This window comes from Arachis stenosperma, chromosome 3, assembly GCF_014773155.1.
Source record: "Arachis stenosperma cultivar V10309 chromosome 3, arast.V10309.gnm1.PFL2, whole genome shotgun sequence".
NCBI classification, from domain to species: domain Eukaryota; kingdom Viridiplantae; phylum Streptophyta; class Magnoliopsida; order Fabales; family Fabaceae; genus Arachis; species Arachis stenosperma.
In genome coordinates, this window is record NC_080379.1 from 94,431,903 (window position 1) to 94,458,854 (window position 26,952).

Consider the following 26,952-nt stretch of genomic DNA (forward strand, 5'->3'; position numbering starts at 1 on the left):
TTCGTTTTGTTGACGCTTCCACACGAACCCTCAGTTGCCGAACACATGTGACGATTCCTTTAAACGACAATCGTTTCGACTAAGAGAGAGAAAGACGAAGTTCTAGTGAGAGAAACAACGAGAGAGACAGAGAGAGAAAGAGAGATCTGATCGGAACGCACAGGTAAACGAACATCGAAACCCTACTGTTCCTTTCTCTCCTTGATACGTTTTCTTTGCTCTGGTAGTTTCTTCCCTTGATTTGGGGAAGGTTTCGAGTGAGCCCTAGGAATTTCGGTTGTTGATTTGGCTGTGGAATGAAGCCCTAGGGATTCTAGGTTTAGGTACCTATTTCTGTTCTATTTATTTTTCCTTCTGCCGGGTTGTTAATTTTTGGGTTTAAAACCCTAGGATTTTGGGGATTTTGGGGGCTGGTGTTCGAATTAGGGTTTTGGATGCATGTATGGCTTCGGGACCTATAGATGGAGTAGATGAAGGAGCCAAAGAAAAGCAGAGATTCTCGGAGAGGAAGGTGTATACAAGAAGAGTCTTCAAAAGCACCAAGAAAGACCTCAACGCCCTGAACACCGCCACCGCCACCGCTAAAAACGACCATACTTCTACTGCCAAAAATGAGAACACCGCCACTTCCAAACACGACGAAACTGCTACTGCTACAAGTGCCACCGCCGATGCTGCGGACACTACTGCAGCCACCACAGGCACTCCCAGCGCCATCTCTCCCACTGCCACCGATACTAACAATATACCTGACAGAAGCTATGACCGTACTGTCAAGAATATTGACAGGGATGGGCCAATGGATAAGAGCCATGATGTGGTATTGGCCGAGTCACCTGCACCAGCAGCACAGCCAGTACAGCGGCTAACAGCTGTGCTGGGGGATGTGGATTTGGTGCAGCCTCAAGTGAAATCAACGCTAGAGGATGGGAGCTCTTCTCAGCAGCAAGAGAGTTCAATATTAGAGGATAAGGATTCAGCTCAGCCCCAAGAGAGTTCAAGGTTAGAAGATGGGGATTCTGCTCAGCCACAACCACAAGAGAGTTCAAGATTGGAGGATGGGGATTCTGCTCGGCCAAAAGAGGGTTCAAGATTGGAGGATGGGGATTCTGATCGGCCAAAAGAGGGTTCAAGATTGGAGGATGGGAATTCTGCTCGGCTGCAAGAGAGTTCAAGAGCGGAGGAGAGTTCAAGGTTGGAGGATGGGGATTCAGCCATGCAGGAAGGGAATTCTGTTCAGCCTCCCGTAGTACAACTTTCTAATGACTCCTACAACCATCCACAGGAAGAAGCTTCTGGCCCTGATATCCGACACCATAATGATGGACCTCTGAGTGGCGGTGTAGCTCCTAGCACCCAGAACTTGCCTTCAGGCAGTGAGTCTCTGGCACCAGTGCTGCAGGACAGAATTAAGATCAATTTGTCCTCAAGGTCGAAGCAGGAGATGCGAGAGCTTCGATGGAAGCTTGAAAATGAGCTTGATGTAGTAAGGAATCTTGTTGAAAGGATTGAACGGAAACAGGGGCAGGTTGATGGGTATGGTCAGTTGAGCGTTTTACCTAGTGATGGGGTTGATAATGGAAGTGGAGCAAAGCGTTCTCTATCAGAGGTGGTTTCTGCTGGTGTTCCACGAGAGTCTATAAGGCCTTATCAGCATTTGTGTTTACCAGTGTTAGAGAATAACCAAGGGGTTGGTGAAAACATTGAAAAGGAGAAGAGAACGCCTAAAGCAAATCAGTTTTATCGTAATTCAGAGTTCTTGCTTGCAAAAGATAAATTCCCACCTGCAGAGAGCAACAAGAAGTCAAAATTGAATTTGAAGAAACATGGTGGGAGAGAAATTGGACATGGTCTTGGTATGGGATCCAAGTTTCTTAAGAGCTGTAGTTCATTGCTTGGAAAATTGATGAAACACAAACACGGTTGGGTATTTAATTCTCCAGTCGATGTTGAAGGACTTGGTTTGCATGATTATTTTAGTATTATCACCCATCCAATGGACTTGGGTACTGTGAAGTCAAGGCTGAGCAAGAATTGGTACAAATCTCCAAAGGAGTTTGCAGAGGATGTGAGACTCACTCTTCGGAATGCTATGACATATAATCCAAAGGGACAAGATGTTCATGTAATGGCAGAGCAGCTTTCAAAGATATTTGAGGATCGATGGGCTATAATAGAGTCGGATTACAATCGTGAGATGAGATATGCCATAGATTATGGGGCAGCTCCCATTGCCCCATCACCTCTCTCTAGAAAGGTTCCTACTTTTCCTCCTCCTCCTCTTGATATGAGAAGGATTTTGGATAGGTCAGAATCAATGGCACACACTCCGAGACTCATGAACATTACCCCATCAAGTAGAACACCAGCTCCAAAAAAGCCAAAGGCAAAAGATCCTAATAAAAGAGACATGACATTTGAGGAAAAGCAAAAGCTAAGCACAAACCTTCAAAGTTTACCTTCAGAGAAGCTTGATGCTATTGTACAGATCATTAAGAAGAGAAATTCTGCACTTCATCAACATGATGATGAGATTGAAGTTGATATTGATAGTGTGGATGCTGAGACACTCTGGGAGCTTGATAGATTTGTGACAAACTATAAGAAAAGTTTAAGTAAAAACAAGAGGAAGGCGGAGCTTGCACAAGCTAGAGCAGAAGCTCAGCGGAATGCCCTGCAGAAGGTAAACCATTGAATTTTGTCAAATTGGCATTGCCTCTTTGGTGGACCATTATTTCTAATGTATTTTATTTCTCTTTATTTAGAGCCAGGTACCAGTTATGTTGGACGTCCCTAGAGCAACACAAGCAGGTGAGATTCCTAAGAATCTGAGTTGTCATTTGAATAACTATTTATATCAATTTTTTTTAAAGGGATATGTTTGTTGCTTTCTTATTAGCAGAAGAACGAAATGTTCATCCATCCTTGCCTGTGCAAGGGGGAAATCAAGCTGATAATGCAAGTAGGTCAAGTAGTTCAAGCAGCTCAAGCAGTGATTCTGGATCTTCTTCAAGTGGTACTTTGATTAGTAACTTTAGCTAGCACATGTTGCCTGTTATATGTGATATTTCTTATTTTGAAGTCAAATGTCCATTGTTACTCATTTGCAGATTCAGATAGTGACAGTTCCTCAGCATCTGGATCTGATGCAGGGTCACAAGGAACCTGAGTTATGTCAGGTAAAATTACAGCCTCTGAAGTTTTATTCTGCATTATACTTTGCGGCTATTATAGTTTATGCATTCTTTATCATTTTCGAATCATTACTTCTTGGTTAACACTGGTATTAGTAAGGTCATGTATGTAGCTTTGAATCTTTTCTTTTTAACCATCACTATGAGTAATGGTCTCGCCATGAATGATTTGCCTTATTGCCAAGGTTTGTGTGTTAAGTGCATTTCCGGTGTTGCCGGCTTGTATATTGTTTGCAAACACATGCGAGTCAATCCCACTTGTATTTATGTTACATATTGAAAAGTCAGTCATGTGATATGTGTTCAGTAATTACGAGGCAATTATCTAACTGAATACTTGTCTAAATTTTGTATAATTGGACCATGCTAGCATGCTACAATTAGATTATACTATTCAATATTCAATTTAGGTTGTCAGTAAAAGAATTTTATGCTATTTTGTAAACATGCGGATGAATAGTCATTTGCTTCTTCCTCCCTCTGTTTTGATATCATCTAGTGGTATTGTTACCCCATTCAAGATATAGTCCATGTTCTAAAAAGTGAACAAGGTTTAGTTAAACTCCACCGAGTCATATCAGCATTAATGAGCATACAGTGTGTTTCAAAACTTATGTAGAGATCAACATAATTCTTGAGAGAATTGAATTAATTTTGAGAATTGTTTGATTTCGAACGAAAAAAAATTTGAACTGAATTACAATGTTCAGCATATGTTTGAATTAACTTGTTTGAAATTATTTACGGTGGTTCCTCTGCCACCAACACTTCCTTTAACAACCAACATCCATCCCCGTGCCCCCTGCTCCCCACCGTCCTCACTAAGTCTATCTATATCAAAATCCATAGAAGGCAAGACCTTCAAGCATGGTTGATGATGATGGAGGTGGTGGGAGTGATGGCAACAATGATGATGGCAGTGGTGAGGCACGGTGGTTGTTTTTAATTCCAAAGCATGGGAAAAATTTTGATTCTTGAGAGAATTGAAATCACAACGTTTTCAATCACACTAATATAGCAATATGATGGATATCAACTTCATTGTCTACACTGTGTACTGATTCTAATTTCTTCTATTTACTTTCCTTTGATATAATTAGTTTATTCCATCTTGTTTGCTTCAGGTATGTTTATTGTTTACGCATGCGATGGACCAATTTTATTGTTAGTTACCACTAATTTTGAATTCATTTTGTTCTTTTTCATTCTCCATATGAGCTGGTATTTTTATTTATTGAACAAGAGATTAGTTAGTCTCTTCCACTTAGGAATCAAGGGATACGATGGTGCTTTACTGTCAGTTAGATTTCTGTATATTTAAATTGTATATTGGCTTTTATGATGATTTGGTTCTTATAGTATTTCTCTATTCCTTCTCAATTTTGTTCAGTCCCTGTATTTTTGTACAATGTGAATGATTTATCTCAGGTGCTATACAATATGTTTACTAAATTTTCTTCTATATTTATTCTCTCTCTCTGGAGCTTTAATGTAAAGAAAATATGCGAGTTATATGTACTGTACTTAAGTTGGCGTTGGAGCTTATAATTTGGTTATGGTTCAATTGTATTTGCTGAGTACATCATGAGTTTAAGGGCTGGACTCCTAAATCTAAAGTAGCTTTTGCATTAAATAGATTAGTTATTCATGATGCTGTTTTAATCGGATGATAATAGATTTTACTTGGATTAATGCAAACTTATGACTTATCACTGGATGAAAAATGCCAATTCCCACAATAATCGAAGTATGTTCTGTTGAAAATGTCAATGTTGTTCTTCTGAGATGTCTTTTTTGGTTCTGCTCGTTGGAATTTGGAACTAGTTGTTTTATGTAGGCACTATTATAAGAGGCATTTGTGGTTTTTTGAGTACCGAGTTGTTTAAATCCGGATTACAATTTTCTTTTTTTGGTTGTTCCACTGTCTTTATTAGCAGCTGTCAAAAAATGATCGGGTGTTTACTGTATTGGCTTGTGTTGCTGATTTTGAAATGCTGGTTTCCGGTTCTCTATTTTTAACTGTCTAGGTGTTCTTCATTTTGATCTGCTTTACTCTTTTTATTTTCTTAAATTGTTATCTTTATGTGCTTTGCTGGTTTATGGTTCTCTGTTTGACTATTTCTAATTTTTTGTAATTGTTTGCAGATGTCACACATGTAGAGTAAATAGGTATTCGGTGCTTGGCTAGTTGGTTTTTTGAAGACCTTACAGATTATGGATCTGTTGGATTATTGAGGGAGCATTCTGATGTCCACCATCCTCATCCTACTGATGCAGTATAGGATTTTTGCTTCCAATTTGTTCCAGCTGTGTCTCCATCTTTAGTTGTGACTTCGTTGGAATTCTTGACACGATTTCTTGTATCATAATTAGGTAGTTATTAGTTAGGGTTCCGTAGCATTTGTACATTGCTAACTACTGCTGCGTGTCGAGTTCCATTGATGACTTGCCTTTTGATTTTTTTGCTAGCAGATTCAGGATTCATGGTGTTATACAATGGTAATCTGTAATTCCAAGTTCTTTTAAGTAATTATTTGTTTCCCATGAAAAAGCCTAAACCCCAATTAACAAGGCATTGTGTTCCCGCAAATATAAGTGGTTCAACCCTCCTCGTAAAAAACAATTTTAATTATTGGGACTATACTAAATTAATTTTAGTCGTTGTTTAACTTAATTCTTAATCAAGACTCCGGAAAGAATTAAAAAATTATTATTATTTTTTCTCTGATTTGCGATATTTCCTGTTTTTTGGTCTCTTTCTTGCCTTTTTCCTCCTTCCATCGTGGCGTTTTTTTCTCTTTAATTTTCTTTTAACCTTTTTGTGTTTCTTTCGTTCTATTTTACTATTGAGGCTGGAATTTTTTTTTTGTTTAGAGATTGGATTAGAACTTAACAATTAAAACACGTTTACCTAATGTTTTTTTTTTAGTTTTTCACATTATATTCTAGTCGGTAGACTAAGGATTAATTTAATTTATTACGGATTGGAGTTTCATTTAAGGATTTGCTGATGTACAAGGCGAAATTTGAACTTTCATATTTGTTTAAACGAATTAGTGAGCTAACTATTACACCAATCTAACTTAATTCATGTTCACTTAAATATTAGGATAAACAACTATTTCTATCCATGAATATTCAGAACGTTGACAAATCTACCCATAAAAAAAAATAACTTTGTACCTATACAAAATGAATTTTCCTTAATAAAACTACTGAAATTCTAAAAATTTATTTAAAATTTTTAAACTATCCTCCTAATTTATCTTATCCTTTAGGCTATATCAAATTTCTAACCCTTTCTACTACCGCCGCCCAAATCCTTCCTCGTCTAACTCTCGTCCCAACTACCACTATTACCACCGCCATTGCCACAATCGCAGTCTTTTTTACTACTACTACCACCACCATTTGAATTCCAGGAAACAAGTATCAGCCATGTGAAAAGTTTTTGGCTTTTGTAGAACCAGTAAATGACGACGCTGACATTGCTGTCATTGCCTAGGGCAATGATTTTTTTTTTTTACGCAATTTCACTCACAATCAAAAGATTATTAGAAGATAACATTAATCACTCTAGACACGTGAAATATCTTCAATAGGCTTAGCACTATATTTCAAACACACGGTCATTCTTCATTAAGATTGCAAGTTCAACTTCCTCTCTGTTCTTGACTTTATCATTACAAATGAGGGAGATAGAGAAGTTGTTGGAGCGGTGGAAAAGAGAGAGTGAGAGAGAAGGAAGTCGGTTATGGTGGCATAATAGTGGTGAGTGTGAGAGTAGTTTTTGGGGTTGGGTTGAGGGTTGGAGGCTCAGTTGAAGAAGAAGAGGGCGTGGTTGAGACTGAGTCAGTTCTTGATGACTTGGATTTGGAGTTTGGGAGTTTGAATCAGTAACATAACGGAACCTACGAGAGAAGGAAGGTTTGAAGATGGTTTCATTGTGGCTTTTCTTATTGTCTGAGACATCGGAAGCGGCCGCGGGGGTAGCGGTGGCGGCGACAGCAATGGCAGTAGCGGTGGTTAGGAGTGGCAAATGGGCCTAAATTTGCTGGGCCAACCTGCGTAACCCGTCAAAAAAGCGGGTCAAGTTAGAAAATTAGGACCGCCAAATAGTAAAAACCCGCTTAACCAGCACCGTTTAAACCGCAGGTTTTGGCGAATTTTGGCGGGGCGGGGCAGACTTCTCCGTTGGGATTAATGTTTTTTTGGCAATGGAGTATTTTTGTAATTTTTTTGACAAAACACAACTTCTCCCAACCTAACTTACAAGATAATAAAGTTGAAAATTGAATGTTTTGGATTATGTTTATTTTGTTTTGGAGACATTATTTATAATTATATTTTAAATTATGTTTAATTTGTTTTAGAGACAATATTCATAATTATGTTTATTAGATATTTATAATTACAAAGATTTTAATGTTTGTGAATATAAAAATTATAATTTTTTTATACTTTTAGAAATTATAAATTTATTAAAATAATTATAAAATTATATATATTATTTAATAATTAATAATAAAAAAATAAGAAGATTTAGTGGGTTTAACTCATCAATCCGCAATTAGGTCTGGGTAGAGTGGGATTTTAGGACCGCTTCATTAGGTGGGAAGAGACAAAGCGGAACAGATTTTTTTCACTTGTCACCCCTAGCAGTAGTAGCGGTAATAGCTAGGATGAGAGTTGGATGAAGAAGGATTTAGGTGGTGGTAGAAAGGATTAGAAATTTAGATAGAAAAGGTTAGAATTAAAGACTAGTTTAGAGACTTTGAATGATTTTTAGGATTCGAATAATTTTGTCAATCAAAATTCATTTTTTTAATAGGTACAAAGTTATTTTTATTTTTTTCCGAATGAATTTATCAATGTTCAAAATTTGGCTAGAAATGTATCCTATAATATTATTGAAAAATATATCAAAGAAAATTATTTCGATCCACAAATATTTAAAAATAAAATTATCTAAAAAGAAAACGTAACTAAACTTATATCACATATAACTCAATTTTTATAGTTAAGCATTTAAAATATTTATGAGTGAAAATGATTTTTTTTAGGTATACGGTTTATAATTCTTCAAAATGTGTTTACATGCAGTAACTCCTAAAAAGAACAAGTAGTAACTTAGAAAAAGATGTGAATGTTTTTTTTCCCCTTAAACATAACAAAAAAAAAAAACAAATCAAAACCATATGAAAAAGACATGAACACTATAACTTAAAGATAAGAGAGATTTTATGTGAAAAAATTAGAATAAAATAAAATGAGTAAAAATTGGAAGAGAGAAAAATAAGAGGTACAAAGTATAGTTATGTAGGTATATATAATAGGAAACAATTACTTTTTAGCTGGTCAGGGACTATATTAAAATAGTTAATAACTAAAATAATTACTATCACAATATTGTGCATGATTTATTAGAATAATTTACTCAATTTTATAGTTATTAGAATCGATTAATAATTGAATTGGTTAGATTATTGAATCATTGAATTATTGGTTCAATTGGTTATTAGAATTGAACCGATTAATTCAATCATAATTAAATAATTATATAAAATTTAATTTTTATTTTTTTATTTTTATAATAAATTTATTTTGTATTAAATTAATTATTATTTTTAAATTTTAATAACTCTTTAATTAATTTATATTTATTATATTTTTTAAATATTTATAGAAAAAAATAAATATCATAGTCATAAAAATAAAAAATATATTGTAATTAATAATTTTTTTAAAATTTGTGAATATAATTTAATTTTATTCACGAAGTATATTTAATAAAAAAGATCATCTATAACAATTAACAACTTTGTCTAATTTAATTAAGTTTGACTGGATTAATTTATCTAATTTTGACTAATTTTATCAAATTTGATTGAATTAATTGTTTAACCGATTTAAATAATGACCCAACTCAAATTGATGATTTGGTGAGCAGGTTTACAATTTGGCCGACGTGTATAATCGGATTTGATAAAGTAACAATGTTAGATCATCCCAGAAAGTACCCCTAATACAAGTTTGGTTTACTTTTGCTTATCTTTGTTCGCTTTCTTTTTTTTGGTAATTTATCTTTGTTCGCTTTAATTGCCCTAAGTTTCATTTTTAATTTCATTCTTTATTTTTTTTATTTTTGTTCTTGCTTTCGAGTTTTTTTTTTTTTTTTAGTTTTCATGATCAATCTATATGCACCTTTTTGTAGATATTATGCGGGCCCAAATTCACGCTTTAACTTTTTAAAAAATTTATACGTGGTCAAATTTAAAGGTCTCATAACGTTTGGATTATTAAATAGTCCAATAATAAAATATATTTTTTAAGTTTTTTAATGATTGTTAAATAATCTTTATTTAAATTTAACTATAACTTAATTCTTTATATATTATGTAATTATTAAATGTATCCTCTATTTTATAAATTATTATTTTTTTTCATCTATCATGTTTATTAACCATTAGAAACAAAAACAACAATGAAATAAATCTTTTGTTAACCATGACCTTTATAAATATTTTGGCAATACGAATCACTGAGATTTAGAATATTGTCTGGAGTGCTTTTTTGGGAGAGTACTTAAATCCTAGCATCATGAAAACTCTGATTCTACTTATTCCTAAAATTGATAACCCTACCTTTATGAAGGATTTCAAGCCTATTAGCTTGTGTAATGTTTATAAAATTATCACCAAAGTATTAACTAATCGACTTTGGCCCTTTCTTCCAGATAGTGTTAATCCTTTACAAGGAGGTTTTATTCTGGGTCGTGGTGCTCCTGATAATATTATTGTGGCCCAAGAAATTCTGAATTTCATGAAGCACACGAAATCCAAGAAAGGTACTCTTGCTTTGAAAATTGATCTTGAAAAAACTTATGATATGGTGGATTGGAGGTTTTTGGAGAGTACTCTAATTGCTTTTGATTTTTGTATCATCACTGTTAATTTGATTATGAATTGTGTTTGTGCATCATCTCTTCTATTATGTGGAATAGGAATAGATTAGATAGTTTTGCTCCTAGAAGGGGTCTTAGACAGGGTGATCCAATGTCTCCTTACTTATTTGTGCTTTGTATAGAAAGAATTGCATGCTATATATCTCATAAGGTGATCAAGGATGTATGAAAACCAGTTTCTGTCACTAAGGGTGGCCTGAAATTTTCTCATTTGATGTTTACAGATGATCTCTTACTTTTCTATCAGGCTACAAAGACTCAAGTCCAAATGGTCATGCATTCTCTTAAGATTTTTTGCAAGGTATCTGGCATGAAAGTAAATCTTGAAAAGTATATCTCGTAGAAGAGATATTTTTACTAGTGTTTCTTCAATAAGTTTTGCTTTGGACTTAGAAAGATATCTTGGAGTTAAACTTAATCATTCCCATACCAGTAGGGCTTCTTTTCATTCGGTGATTGAAAAGGTGAGGGGAAGATTAGCTAATTGGAAAGGAAAGCTTCTAAATAAAGCAGGGAGACTTTGCCTGATCAATTCTATTGCAGCATCCAGTCCTGTTTGTCATATGCATGTATCTTTTTTTCCAAATTGGGTTTGCCATAAGTTGTGTTCTATGATGAGACAGTGGCAGAGGTCTTTCTCTTGTTAATTGGAGGACTGTGGTCACCCAAAGAAATTTGGTGGCTTGGGTGTTAGAGACCATGCATGTGTCAATATATCTTTACTTGGTAAATTGGTTTGACAACTTTTTCATTATCAGGACAAGCCTTGGATTGCTCTATTGAGGACGAAGTATCTGAGGAATGAGAGAGTTTTAGATGGCCCTGTCCCTTGCAACACTTCTCATGTTTGGAAGAGTATCTCAAAGATTTTTGGTGCTCTTAAGGATGCCTTTTCTTGGTGCGTTAGGTCACTTGATCAATCTTTTTGGTTTGACAATTGGAGTATTGAGGACCCAGTTTATCAAGATGTCCCTTTTATACATATATCTAACTTTGATTTAACTATTAGAGACGTTTGAAAAGATAGTCAATAGAATCTCCATGATGTTTTCTAAGATATCAAATAGCGTTTGAATGCTTATAACCCGGATTTGAATGCTGGAGAGAGTTCAGGTTGGTCGTGGAGTGTGGCATCTTCTAGAGTTTACTCGGCTAGGAGTGGATACAGTTGGCTAGTCAAAAGATAGTTTAACTAGAATGAGCATGATAATTGGTTGTGGGTATGGCGACTGCATATTCTTGAGAAGTAAAAGTTCTTAATTTGGCTCAGTATTCATAACGTTATTCCTACAACAGAGTTTTGTTTGGATCGTGGCTTAGCTTTATCTAGCACTTGTCATTGGTGTCAGAATGGTTCGAATTCATTCTTCATTGTCTTCGGGAGTCCCTTAGTGCCAAGGAGGTCTGGAACCTTTTAGGCTTGTATTTAGATAACTCGGATTTATTTTTTTGGCTCTACAGAGGTGCAAGGAGTGGATATGTTTTTCTTTTCTTTTCGACCATCTGGTAGATTTGGAGAAGCAGGAATCATGACTTATTTAATACAGATGACTCTTGGAGTAATAGTAAAGTGGTGAGTTTGATTCGTAGTTCAGTAATGGAGTTCCACATTATTTTTGCTATGCATCAATCTTTGTTTTCTCCTTCGCTTTGTTTTCTCCTTCGCTTTGTTTGCATTGGGTTCCACCTCCAGTTCATTCTATTGAATTGAATTGTGATGCTAGTTGTTTTGCTCATTTTGGCTATGCTGGTTTTGGTTGTATCATTCGCAATTCTGATTGATGTTGGTTGAAAGGTTGCATTGGGAAAGTTGAAGTGTGCAGTGTTCTTTTTGCTGAATTGTATGCGATTTGGAGAGTTTTACTTCTAGCTTAGGATAGTGGAATTAGTGAGGTTATTTGTGAAATAGACTGTTTAGAAGCTCTTTTCTTGGTAAACCATAGAATGCTTGGTAAGGATATTCCAAAATGAGATTTGGCAAAGCATATACAAGAGGTTATGAATTGGAATTGGAGAGTCTCTATTCTTTTAATTCAAAGGAATGAAAATAGTGTTGCAGATTGTATGACTAAAGCAGCTGCTTCTTGCGCAGACATTCACTCTAATTGGAGTCAACCTCGGAGTGAGCTTCAACATGTAATAGATTTAAATATGAACCTAGCCAATTAATTTGGTTTTGTCTCTATTTTTTTCTTTCTTTTTTGTTTAGCCACAACAAAAAATCGATTGGACGTACAACACAATCGATTGAATATCACACGTTTCTTCAAAATTCAATCGATTGAATTTCGCACGACAATATGGGTTTTCTCAAAATTCAATTGATTGAAATTATTACACAATCGATTGAATTTTGCAAAGCAACAAGGGTATTTTCTTATTCAATCCATTGGTATGATAATACAATCGATTAAAATTTGTATGTGATTAAAGCCTTTTATATATCCAATCGATTGAATTTTGAGAAAACCCATATTGCCGTGTGAAATTCAATCGATTATGTTACATTTTCCATCAATTGAATTTTGAAAAAACTTGCGATATTCAATTGATTATGTTATACGTCCAATCGATTGAATTACCAAGAAACACGATTTTCCTAGCGTTTATAGATGTAACGGATCAAGGACAAAAAAAACTTGTTGATTAACATTGCCAAAATATTTATGAAGGTCATGATTAATGAAAGATCTACTTTGTTGTTGTTTTTGTTTCTAATGCTTAATAAATATAATAGATGAATAATAAAATAATAATTTATAAAATAGAAGGTATATTTAATAATTAAATAATATATAAAGAATTAAATTATAGTTAAAATTAAATAAGGACTATTTAATAATTATTAAAAACTAAAAAACATGTTTTATTATTGGACCATTTAATGGTCAAAACGTCCTGGGACCATTGAATTCTATCCCGTGGAATTTTGCGTTCAAAGAAACTATAATGACAATATGACAATTAATATTTTACTCTCAACACTAATTTTTCGCTCATCAATGCTCATGAAGGATGAAATGATGGTTCAGATGATGGCGAGTTGTGCCACTTGTAAAATCCCGATAAATAATAATTAATTAATAAATTAAAAGTGAATAAAATGAGTCAAAAAATTTAAAATTTATAATTTGAAAATTTATCGATAAAAATTTAATTATAAAATTAATTGGGGCATGAAAATATTATTAATTGCAGAAAATATGTACTGACATTATAATTAATTGTATAAGCTTAAGTTTGTCTGGTACTATGTATAAAAAAATAAAAATGTATGATTGATAAAAAAAATAACCAGGATACGAACCAAAAAAAAAACTACGAAAAACTACGAAATTGCCCTCACTTAAGGGGTAAGGGCGTGAATCACCCTCTCCCCCCATTTCACAAAAATCAGCAATTTCACAAAGAGAGAGAGGAGAGCTCGAGACATAGAGAGAAGAGAAGTGAAAACCTAACTTACTATTCATTCCCTTATTCAATTCCACTTTTCTCTCAATCCAAAGCTCCGGTCGAAGACCCATTTATGGCCACGCGATCACATCATCATCCTTTTCGATTCTATCTAACTTTTTGTGGTGAGTAATGATAGAGCGAGGATCACAATGGTTCGGAAGTTTAGCAAAATAATTTCTTTGTTGGTAGCATAGTGCAAACCAACAAATAATCCTCCCAATCAAAGTTTACAATTTCTAATAAATCGAGAGTAATGAAACCTCGGGTCGTCTTCCCTAGGAACTAATGCCAATGAGCACACAATTTTTCATTGCAAGAGGCAAAGGAGTTTTCAATAATGAAAGCAAACAAAATAAAGGAAATGAAAGAACAAGACAAAATTGTAATTAATAAACTAATAAAGGAACAAAAGAACTATATATGTAATATAGACAAGTAATGCTATAAAGTGATGGAAAAGTGGTTCAAAACATAAATGAAACCTTGACTTGGGATGAGTTATGGAATCCCTTTCTTACCATAACCACAACTATGATGATTATGATGGATTAATCTCACTAAATCAACCCTTAACATCGAAGGATAGGTCAAGTGAGTATAATTGTCATTAATCCACAAATCCTAGTTAACTTATCAAATTAATTGGTAAAAAGCTAGTGTTAGTGGAAACAATAACAACTAACAACCCAAGAATTATCACTAAATATTGGACATTATGGCTCTAGTAATCCATAAACTCATTTTTCCCAAGTCAAGGGGTGGAAATTACCCCATAATCAAAATTGACATTTCATCAAATACATAGTGGGCATAAACATAAAACATGACAAAATTGGTAAAGTAATGAAAGTTATGAACCGAAAAATACTCAAAATCAATAAAAGCAACTCAAATAAACATGTAATAATCATCAAACATCAAATTAACCAACTAGAAATTCAAAATTACAAAACTATGTAAATATAGACAAAGGAAATTAAAATAGAAGAAAGTGTAGAACAAGTGGTATAATAAAAGAGATGGTGGACGAAATTGTGATCCATGTTCTAACTATTTTGAGATGAAAGCTTCTTATGGCCCTGGTTGAATTCACAACTCCGTTCAACTAACCAGCAAGTGTACTGGGTCGTCCAAGTAATAAACCTTACGTGAGTAAGGGTCGATCCCACAGAGATTGTTGGTATGAAGCAAGCTATGGTCACCTTGTAAATCTCAGTCAGGCAGATAAAATTATGGAATTTAGAAAATCAAATAATAAAAAGAAAAGAAATAATAAAAGGGATACTTATGCAGCCTCATTGGTGGGAATTTCAGATAAGCGCATGGAGATGCTGTATGGCTCAAGGACGCCTCCTCTCCTATTGCTTCAACTCAATCCTTCTTACTCCTTTCCATGGCAAGCTGTATGTAGGGTATCACTGTTGTCAGTGGCTACATCCCATCCTCTCAGTGAAAATGGTCCTCTGCGGCTGTCACTCGCATGGCTAATCATCTGTCGGTTCTCAATCAGGTTGGAATAGAATCCATTGATTCTTTTGCGCTTGTCATCACGCCCAGCCTTCAGGAGTTTGAAGCTCGTCACAGTCATTCAATCCCAGAATCCTACTTGGAATACCATAGACAAGGTTTAGACTTTCTGGATCCTCATGAATGCCGCCATCTATCTAGCTTATACCACGAAGATTCTGTTGGGGAATCTAAGAGATACACATTCAAGCTCTGTTGCATGTAGAACGAGAGTGGTTGTCAATCACGTGCGTTCATAAGAGAGAATGATAATGAGGGTTATCTAATCATCACATTCATCATGTTCTTGGGTGCGAATGAATATCTTGGAATAAGAATAAGAGAGAATTGAATAAAAGAAAATAGAACTGCATTAATACTTGAGGTACAGCAGAGCTCCACACCCTTAATCTATGGTGTGCAGAAACTCCACTGTTGAAAATACATAAGTGAAAGGTTCAGGCATGGCCAAATGGCCAGCCCCCATGTGGTCACAAGACCGAATGATCAAAGACATCTAATACAATAGTTGAATGTTCTATTTATAATAAACTAGCTCCTAGGGTTTACATGAGTAAGTAATTGATGCATAAATCCACTTCTGGGGCCCACTTGGTGTATGTTTGGGCTGAGCTTGATCAATCCACGAGCTGAGGCTTCTCTTGGAGTTGAACTCCGAGTTATGACGTGTTTTGGGCGTTCAACTCCGGATCATGACGTTTTTCTGGCGTTTAACTCCAGACAGCAGCATGAACTTGGCGTTCAACGCCAAGTTACGTCGTCGATTTCCGAATAAAGTATGGACTATTATATATTGCTGGAAAGACCTGGATGTCTACTTTCCAACGCCGTTGAGAGCGCGCCATTTGGAGTTCTGTAGCTCTAGAAAATCCATTTCGAGTGCAGGGAGGTCAGATTCCAACAGCATCAGCAGTCCTTTTTGTCAGCCTTTTTCAGAGTTTTGCTCAAATCCCTCAATTTCAGCCAGAATTTACCTGAAATCACAGAAAAACACACAAACTCATAGTAAAGTCCAGAAATGTGAATTTAGCATAAAAACTAATGAAAACATCCTTAAAAGTAGCTTGAACTTACTAAAAACTACCTAAAAACAATGCCAAAAAGCGTATAAATTATCCGCTCATCACAACACCAAACTTAAATTGTTGCTTGTCCCCAAGCAACTGAAAATCAAATAGGATAAAAAGAAGAGAATATACTATAAATTCCAGAATATCAATGAATATTAATTATAATTAGATGAGCGGGACTTGTAGCTTTTTGCTTCTGAACAGTTTTGGCATCTCACTTTTTCATTTGAAGTTCAGAATGATTGGCTTCTCTAGGAACTTAGAATTTCGGATAGTGTTATTGACTTTCCTAGTTAAGCATGTTGATTCTTGAACACAGCTACTTATGAGTCTTGGCCGTGGCCCTAAGCACTTTGTTTTCCAGTATTACCACCGGATACATAAATGCCACAGACACATAACTGGGTGAACCTTTTCAGATTGTGACTTAGCTTTGCTAAAGTCCCCAGTTAGTGGTGTCCAGAGCTCTTAAGCACACTTTTTTGCCTTGGATTACGACTTTAACCACTTAGTCTCAAGCTTTTTACTTGGACCTTCATGACACAAGCACATGGTTAGGGACAGCTTGATTTAGCCGCTTAGGCCTGGATTTTATTTCCTTGGGCCCTCCTATCCATTGATGCTCAAAGCCTTGGATCCCTTTCTACCCTTGCCTTTTGGTTTTAAGGGCTATTGGCTTTTTCTACTGCTCCTTCTTTTTCTATATACTCTTTTTTTTTTCGAATGTTTCTTCTTTTTCACTGCTTTTTCTTGCTTCAAGAATCAATTTCATGATTTTTCAGATCATCAATAACATTTCTCTTTGTTCATCATTCTTTCAAGAGCCAACAATTTTAACATTCATAAACAACAAGATCAAAAGATATATGCACTGTTCAAGCATTCATTCAGAAAACAAAAAGTATTGTCACCACATCAATATAATTAAACTAAATTCAAGAGCTATTTTCAAAATTTATGTACTTCTTGTTCTTTTGAATTAAAACATTTTTCTTTTAAGAGAAGTGAAGGATTAATGGAATTTATTCATAGCTTTAAGGCATGGTTACATACTAATGATCATGAAATAAAGACACAAAACATAGATAAACTCAATATTAAAAACCGAAAAACAGAAAGAAATAAAGAACAAGGAATGAATCCACCTGGGTGAAGGTGGCGCCTTCTTGAAGAACCAATGGTGCTCTTTGAGCTCCTCTATGTCTCTTCCTTGCTTCTGTTGAATGATTCCTAGTAATTTTGGTGTTCCTCCCCTTAGTTGCTTCCAATATTTGTGTGGAGGACAACTTATCCCCTGAGGTATCTCAGGGATCTCTTGATTTGCAGCCACATGTTCTACCACTGAGCTATGACGGCTTATATTAGTCTTTCCATCTCCCATGACTCAGAGGTGGAGGCTTTTGTCTTCCCTTTGAGGTTTCTCTGGCCTTAGGTGCCATTAATGGTAATGGAAAAGCAAAAAAGCTATGCTTTTACCACACCAAACTTAAAACATTGCTCGCCCTCGAGCAAGAGAAGAAAGAAGAGAAGAAGAAGAAGAAAATGGAGGAGAGTGAGGGGAGATGGATTCGGCTATATGGGTGGGATTGGGTGGGAAGGAGAAGTTGAATTGTAAAGGTAGGTGGGGTGTATGGGGAAGAGTGGATAAATGTGGGTGGTGAATGAAAAACAGAAGGGATGACCATGAATGGAGAGAGAGAGGGCGAGGTAGGTGGGGATCCTGTGAGGTTCACAGATCCTGAGGTGATCCTGTGGGGTCCACAGATCCTGAGGTGTCAAGGAATTCCATCCCTGCACCAAATAGGTATGTAAAATGCCTTCGTGCATCATTCTGGCGTTTAAACGCCCATGGGTGCACATTCTGGGCGTTCAACGCCCATGTAAAGCATGTTTCTGGCGTTCAGCGCCAGAATGGTGCTCTGTTCTGGCGTTGAACGCCAGCTTTTCCTCTCTGGGCACATTCCTGGCGTTCAGCGCCAGGATGTTGCTTGTTTCTGGCGTTCAGCGCCAGAATGGTGCTCTGTTCTGGCGTTGAACGCCGGCCAGATGCACCTTACTGGCGTTGAACGCTAGCCTGTGCGTCCTCCAGGGTGAAATTTTTTTCTTCTGCTGTTTTTGATTCTGTTTTTAATTTTTATGATTTTTTCGTGACTCCTCATGATCATGTACCTAATAAAACATAAAATAACAATAAAATAAAATTTAGATAAATAAAATTGGGTTGCTTCCCAATAAGCGCTTCTTTAATGTCAATAGCTTGACAGTGGCTCTCATGGAGCCACAAGGTGATCAGGTCAATGTTGTATAGTTGTCCACACCAAACTTAGAGTTTGGTTGTGGCCTCACAACACCAAACTTAGAGTTTGACTGTGTGGGCTCTTCTTGACTCTGAACTGAGAGAAGCTCTTCATGCTTACTCTCTTCTGTCACAGAGGGATGGCCATGTGCCTTAAACACAAGGTAGTCCCCATTCAATTGAAGGACTAACTCACCTCTGTTGACATCTATCACAGCTCCTGCTGTGGCTAGGAAAGGTCTTCCCAGGATGATGCAATCATCCTCTTCCTTCCTAGTGTCTAAGATTATGAAATCAGCAGGGATGTAAAGGCCTTCAACCTTTACTAGCACGTCCTCTACTATTCCATAGGCTTGCCTCAATGACTTGTCAGCCAGTGGTAATGAGAACAAGGCAGGTTGTACCTCAATGATCCCCAGCTTCTCCATTACAGAGAGTGGCATTAGATTTATCCCTGACCCCAGATCACACAGAGCTTTTTCAAAGATCATGGTGCCTATGGTACAAGGTATTAAGAACTTGCCAGGATCTTGTTTCTTTTGAGGTAGAATTTTCTGAATCCAAGTATCCAGTTCATTAATGAGCAAGGGTGGTTCACTTTTCCAAGTCTCATTACCAAACAACTTGGCATTCAGCTTCATGATAGCTCCTAAATATTGAGCAACTTGCTCTCCAGTTACATCTTCATCCTCTTCAGAGGATGAATAGTCTTCAGAGCTCATGAATGGCAGAAGGAGATTTAATGGAATCTCTATGGTCTCTGTATGAGCCTCAGATTCCTTTGGATCCTTAATAGGAAACTCCTTCTTGCTTGAGGGACGTCCCAGGAGGTCTTCCTCACTAGGATTTTCGTCCTCCTCCTCCTTTGTGCATTCGGCCATTTTGACTATGTCAATGGCTTTGCACTCTCCTTTTGGATTCTCTTCTGTATTGCTTGGGAGAGTACTGGGAGGAGTTTCAATGACTTTCTTACTCAGCTGGCCCACTTGTGCCTCCAAATTTCTAATGGAGGATCTTGTTTCATTCATGAAACTGAAAGTGGCCTTTGACAGATCAGAGACTACATTGGCTAAATTAGAAGTGTTTTGTTCAGAATTCTCTGTCTGTTGCTGAGAAGATGATGGATATGGCTTGCTATTGCCCAGCCTGTTGCGTCCACCATTGTTAAAACCTTGTTGAGGTTTTTGTTGATCCTTCCATGAGAAATTTGGATGATTTCTCCATGATGAGTTATAGGTGTTTCCATAAGGTTCACCCATGTAATTAACCTCTGCCATGGCAGGGTTCTCAGGATCATAAGCTTCTTCAGAAGCTGCCTCTCTAGTATTGTTGGATGCATGTTGCAATCCATTCAGATTTTGAGAGATCATGTTGACCTGTTGAGTCAACACTTTGTTCTGAGCCAATATGGCATTCAGAGTATCAATTTCAAGAACTCCTTTCTTTTGAGGTATCCCATTGTTCACGGAATTCCTCTCAGAAGTGTACATGAATTGGTTGTTTGCAACCATGTCAATGAGTTCTTGAGCCTCTTCAGGCGTTTTCTTCAGGTGAATAGATCCACCTGCAGAATGGTCCAATGACATTTTCGAAAATTCAGAGAGACCATAATAGAATATATCTAATATGGTCCATTCTGAAAACATGTCAGATGGACATCTTTTGGTCAGCTGCTTGTATCTTTCCCAAGCTTCATAGAGGGATTCACCATCTTTTTGTTTGAAGGTTTGAACATCCACTCTCAGCTTGCTCAGCTTTTGAGGAGGAAAGAATTTATCCAAGAAGGCAGTGACCAGCTTATCCCATGAGTCCAGGCTATCCTTGGGTTGTGAATCCAACCATATTCTAGCTCTGTCTCTTACAGCAAAAGGGAAAAGCATGAGTCTGTAGACTTCAGGATCAACTCCATTCGTCTTTACAGTTTCATAGATTTGCAAGAACTCAGTTAAAAACTGATAAGGATCTTCAGATGGAAGTCCATAAAACTTGCAGTTTTGTTGCATTAATGCAACTAGCTGAGGTTTCAGCTCAAAGTTGTTGGCTCCAATGGCAGGAATGGAGATGCTTCTTCCATCAAACTTGGACGTTGGCTTTGTGAAGTCACCAAGCATTCTCCTTGCATTATTATTATTTTCGGCTGCCATCTCCTTCTCTTGTTCGAAAATTTCTAAAAGGTTGCTTCTGGATTGTTGTAATTTAGCTTCTCTTAATTTTCTCTTCAGAGTCCTTTCAGGTTCTGGATCAATTTCAACAAGAGTGCCTTTATCCCTGTTCCTGCTCATATGAAAGAGAAGAAAACAAGAAAAAAAAGAGGAATCCTCTATGTCACAGTATAGAGATTCCTTTATGTTAGTAGAAAAAGAAGGGGTAGAAGAATGAAGAGGGAGATTCGGATTTTTGGATGAAGAGAGGTGGAGAGAAGTGTTAGTAATTAAATAATTAAATAGAAGAAGAAAAGAGAAGGGATATTTCGAAAATAATTTTTGAAAAGGGGTTAGTGATTTTCGAAAATTAGAGATAAAATGTAATTAAAATTAAAACATGAAACAATTAATTAATTAAAAAGAATGTTTGAAAAAGGGATGAGATATTTTCAAAAATTAGAGAGGGAAAAGTAGTTAGGTGGTTTTGAAAAAGATAAGAAACAAACAAGAAGTTAGTTAGTTGATTGAAAAAGATTTGAAATCAAAATTGAAAAAGATAAGAAGATAGTAAGTTAGATAAGATATTTTTGAAATCAAATTTTGAAAAAGATAAAATTTTTGAAAAAGATCAAATAAAAGATAAAAAAGATTTAATTCAAAAATTTTGAATTTATTTACTTCACTAACAAGAAACTACAAGATAAGATTCTAGAACTTAAAGATTGAACCTTTCTTAACAAGAAAGTAACAAACTTCAAATTTTTGAACCAATCACATTAATTATTAGTGAATTTTCGAAAATATGATGTAGAGATAAGAAAAGGATTTTGAAAATAATTTGAAATTTTCGAAAATTATAAAAAAAAAATGAAAAAGATATGATTTTTGAAAAAAGATTTTAAAAAGATAAGATTTTTAAAATTGAAATTTTGACTTGACTTGCAAGAAACAACTAATTTTAAAAATTTTTGACCAAGTCAACCCAAAATTTCGAAAATTTGGAGGGAAATAAGGAAAATATATTTTTTTGATTTTTGAATTTTTAATTATGAGAGAGAAAAACAACAAAAATGCTTAATGCATGAAATTTTTAGATCAAAACAATGAATGCATGCAAGAATGCTATGAATGTCAAGATGAACACCAAGAACACTTTGAAGATCATGATGAACATCAAGAACATAATTTTGAAAAGTTTTTGATGCAAAGAAAACATGCAAGACACCAAACTTAGAAATCTTTAATGTATGAAAAATATGAATGCAAAGATGCACATGAAAAACAAGAAAAGACACAAAACAAGAAAACATCAAGATCAAACAAGAAGACTTATCAAGAACAACTTGAAGATCATGAAGAAAAATATGAATGCATGGATTTTCGAAAAATGCAAGAAAAATTTTTAAAGCATGCAATTGACACCAAACTTAAAAATTGACTCAAGACTCAAACAAGAAACACAAAATATTTTTGATTTTTATGATTTTCTAATTTTTTTTTGAATTTTTATTAATTTTTTCGAGAATAAAGTTTTAGAAAAACGAAAAATAAAAGAAAAATTTTTGAAAAAGATTTTTGAAAAGAAAATTACCTAATCTGAGCAACAAGATGAACCGTCAGTTGTCCATACTCGAACAATCCCCGGCAACGGCGCCAAAAACTTGGTGGACGAAATTGTGATCCATGTTCTAACTATTTTGAGATGAAAGCTTCTTATGGCCCTGGTTGAATTCACAACTCCGTTCAACTAACCAGCAAGTGTACTGGGTCGTCCAAGTAATAAACCTTACGTGAGTAAGGGTCGATCCCACAGAGATTGTTGGTATGAAGCAAGCTATGGTCACCTTGTAAATCTCAGTCAGGCAGATAAAATTATGGAATTTAGAAAATCAAATAATAAAAAGAAAAGAAATAATAAAAGGGATACTTATGCAGCCTCATTGGTGGGAATTTCAGATAAGCGCATGGAGATGCTGTATGGCTCAAGGACGCCTGCTCTCCTATTGCTTTAACTCAATCCTTCTTACTCCTTTCCATGGCAAGCTGTATGTAGGGCATCACCATTGTCAGTGGCTACATCCCATCCTCTCAGTGAAAATGGTCCTCTGCGGCTGTCACTCGCATGGCTAATCATCTGTCGGTTCTCAATCAGGTTGGAATAGAATCCATTGATTCTTTTGCGCTTGTCATCACGCCCAGCCTTCAGGAGTTTGAAGCTCGTCACAGTCATTCAATCCCAGAATCCTACTCGGAATACCATAGACAAGGTTTAGACTTTCCGGATCCTCATGAATGCCGCCATCTATCTAGCTTATACCACGAAGATTCTGTTGGGGAATCTAAGAGATACACATTCAAGCTCTGTTGCATGTAGAACGAGAGTGGTTGTCAATCACGTGCGTTCATAAGAGAGAATGATAATGAGGGTTATCTAATCATCACATTCATCATGTTCTTGGGTGCGAATGAATATCTTGGAATAAGAATAAGAGAGAATTGAATAAAAGAAAATAGAACTGCATTAATACTTGAGGTACAGCAGAGCTCCACACCCTTAATCTATGGTGTGCAGAAACTCCACTGTTGAAAATACATAAGTGAAAGGTTCAGGCATGGCCGAATGGCCAGCCCCCATGTGGTCACAAGACCGAATGATCAAAGACATCTAATACAATAGTTGAATGTTCTATTTATAATAAACTAGCTCCTAGGGTTTACATGAGTAAGTAATTGATGCATAAATCCACTTCCGGGGTCCACTTGGTGTATGTTTGGGATGAGCTTGATCAATCCACGAGCTGAGGCTTCTCTTGGAGTTGAACTCCGAGTTATGACGTGTTTTGGGCGTTCAACTCCGGATCATGACGTTTTTCTGGCGTTTAACTCCAGACAGCAGCATGAACTTGGCGTTCAACGCCAAATTACGTCGTCGATTTCCGAATAAAGTATGGACTATTATATATTGCTGGAAAGCCCTGGATGTCTACTTTCCAACGCCGTTGAGAGCGCGCCATTTGGAGTTCTGTAGCTCCAGAAAATCCATTTCGAGTGCAGGGAGGTCAGATTCCAACAGCATCAGCAGTCCTTTTTGTCAGCCTTTTTCGGAGTTTTGCTCAAATCCCTCAATTTCAGCCAGAAATTACCTGAAATCACAGAAAAACACACAAACTCATAGTAAAGTCCAGAAATGTGAATTTAGCATAAAAACTAATGAAAACATCCCTAAAAGTACCTTGAACTTACTAAAAACTACCTAAAAACAATGCCAAAAAGCGTATAAATTATCCGCTCATCAAGAGACAATTAAAGAAATACTTACAATGAAAATTGTTAGAATCCAAAATTAAACTTGAAGTATAAAATGCTACAAACCCTAATTAAGAATCCCAAGAGAGAATTTCCTAATCTACACTACTCCTACTCCTACTATGTGTTTTCCTAATCTAAGTTTGGCTCTCTTTATATGGCATGAAGTTCCCTTCATATAGCACTTGATTCTGCCTCCAAGCCTTCAGAAATGGGCCAAAAAAACCCCAAAATTGCAAGCCACGAGACTTTCAAATGTGAGTTTTGTAGCCCTTTTAACTAGGCACTTCGGCCCTAGGCTTTTCAACCTTTTGTTCCTTTTTCGAGATTGTATTTGTCTCTTTGGGTTGCGCCCCTTCTTAGCTGACGTCGACCTATATGCATACGTGATCTGGGCTTTTAGTCATATTCCAACAACTTCTTAGGTAGTGTTCCGATGGGGAACCTTTTCTTTATAGTTTGTTTGGATGACTTTTTAGCTCTGTTTTGAGATCGTGCCACGAGGATTGTCTGCTTGGATCCAACAGTGGTTATTTTGTAAATCTTAGTCAGGCGGAAAGAAAAGTTGTTTAGTTGTTTAAGCGCAGACTTTCAAATGAAGTCACGCGCTGGTACCTGTTCGTACGCACATAGGGTTGTGCGAACGCACGCATGGCTGTGTGCTTCTCCTTGTTTTCTTCATGTTTTCTCCCTTTGTACATGCTTCCTTCCAATTTTGCCTATCCATTCTTGCCTTTTTGATCTGAAATCACTCAACAAATATGTCATGGCATCAAATGAAATAAAAGTGAAATTAAGTGCTCAATTTAAGCACAAAAACATATGTTTTCACATCGAGGTTCAATTTAGGGATCAAATACAAAAGTATGCTATTTTGCTATTAAAGTGTAGGTTTATGTGATGAAATTCACTCAAATCAAGCTAAAATATCTCATCAAATATGGACTCATCAATTCTCCCACACTTAAACAATAGCATGTCTTCATGCTAAACCAAACAAGGAGAATGATCGAAGGAAAACAACTTATTGAATGCAACTACCTATATGCATGCAAGTATACTATATGCTATATATATATATATATATATATATATATATATATATATATATATATATATATATAATGTACTATGAGTTTGGTGAAAACAAACCAACAAATTCCAAGCAAGAGTATTTACATCTAAGGCTAAGCAAAGAAATAGCTCAATACAATCACAATTTAGAGAATTAATTTAACTCATCAAAAGATTAATCAACTTGCAAGAATACATGATAAGAAGTATGGAAACATAGAGTTGAGTGATCGAACCCTCACTAGGTGTGTATACACTCTCAACGCTCGGTGTTTTAGAGTTTAATCACTCAAGTCTCCTCCTAATCATGCTTTCAAGGATTTGCTTTTCATCTAACAATCAACAACATGTGATGCGTGAGTGCAAGTATCATTGGTGCGCGTAAATTGTGATCATCAACAATGGCGCCAATAGTCTTGGAGCTCTCAAACGTGAATCACACTTTGTCACAACTTCACACAACTAACCAGCAAGTGCACTGGGTCGTCCAAGTAATACCTTACGCGAGTAAGGGTCGATCCCACGGAGATTGTTGGTATGAAGCAAGCTATGGTCATCTTGTAAATCTCAGTTTGGCGGATTCAAATGGTTATAATGGTTTTCGAATATAAAGATAAATAAAGCATAAAATAGAGATAGAGATACTTATGTAAATTATTGGTAGGAATTTCAAATAAGTGTATGGAGATACTGTGTTCCTTATGAATCTCTGCTTTCCTACTGCTTTCATCTAATCCTTCTTACTCCTTTCTATGGCAAGCTGTATGTAGAGCATCACCATTGTCAATGAATACTTCCCATCCTCTCAGTGAAAATGGTCCAAATACTCTGTCACAGCACGGCTAATCATCTGTCGGTTCTCGATCATGTCGGAATAGAATCCATTGATTCTTTTGCGTCTGTCACTACGCCCAACAATCGCGAGTTTGAAGCTCGTCACAGTCATTCAATCCCTGAATCATACTCGGAATACCACAGACAAGATTTAGACTTTCTGAATTCTCAAGAATGGCCGCCAATAATTCTAGCTTATACCACGAAGATTCTGATTAAGGAATCCAAGAGATACACGCTCGAGCTAAGGTAGAATGGGAGTGGTTGTCATGCACTCGTTCATAAGGATGGATGATGATGAGTGTCACGGATCATCACATCCATCAGGTTGAAGTGCAGCGAATATCTTAGAATAAGAATAAGCTTGTATTGAATGGAAGAACAATAGTAATTGCATTAATTCTCTAGGTACAGCAGAGCTCCACACCTTAATCTATGGTGTGTAGAAACTCCAACGTTGTAAATACATAAGTGATAAAGGTCCAGGCGTGGCCGAATGGCCAGCCCCAAACGTGATCAAGAGATCAATCAAAAGACTAATTCCTAGATGTCTAATACAATAGTAAAAAGTCCTATTTATACTAGACTAGCTACTAGGATTTACAGAAATAAGTTTAAGTGCAGAAATCCACTTCCGGGGCCTACTTTGGTGTGTGCTTGGGCTGAGCTTGAGCTCTACACATGAAGAGGCTTCTCTTGGGGTTAAACGTCAAGTTGTAACATCTGTTTGGCGTTTAACTCTGGTTTGTGACGTGTTTCTGGCGTTTTACTCCACAATGCAGCATGGGACTGGTGTTGAATACCAGTTTGCGTCATCTAAACTTGAATAAAGTATGAACTATTATATATTACTGGAAAGCCCTGGATGTCTACTTTCCAACGCAGTTAAGAACGCGCCATTTGAAGTTCTATAGCTCCAAAAAATCCATTTCGAGTGCAGGGAGGTCAGAATCCAACATCATCAGCAGTCCTTTTTCAGCCTGAATCAGATTTTTGCTCAGGTCCCTCAATTTCAGTCAGAAAATACCTGAAATCACAGAAAAACATACAAACTCATAGTAAAGTCCAGAAATGTGAATTTTTCATA

At 36.1% G+C, this 26,952-nt stretch overlaps 1 protein-coding gene across 1 annotated transcript; it reads left to right on the forward strand.

Annotated features, from left to right (window-relative positions):
* On the forward strand, window positions 1-5,849 carry LOC130967500 (transcription factor GTE4). The gene is made up of 5 exons (XM_057892388.1): window positions 1-2,683; window positions 2,766-2,811; window positions 2,903-3,016; window positions 3,111-3,179; window positions 5,340-5,849. Exons 1-4 carry the CDS (start codon window positions 443-445, stop codon window positions 3,167-3,169), a joined length of 2,460 nt encoding a protein of 819 aa, XP_057748371.1. The 5' UTR covers window positions 1-442; the 3' UTR covers window positions 3,170-3,179; window positions 5,340-5,849.
* Window positions 5,850-26,952: the final 21,103 nt, after the last annotated feature.

Bases quoted from the DNA above. Each gene is read 5' to 3' on its own strand.
- LOC130967500 (XM_057892388.1), top strand. From the start codon at position 443: ATGGCTTCGGGACCTATAGATGGAGTAGATGAAGGAGCCAAAGAAAAG. The intron at 2,684-2,765 runs GTAAACCATTGA...CTCTTTATTTAG, and splicing joins AGCGGAATGCCCTGCAGAAG to AGCCAGGTACCAGTTATGTT. The intron at 2,812-2,902 runs GTGAGATTCCTA...TCTTATTAGCAG, and splicing joins CCCTAGAGCAACACAAGCAG to AAGAACGAAATGTTCATCCA.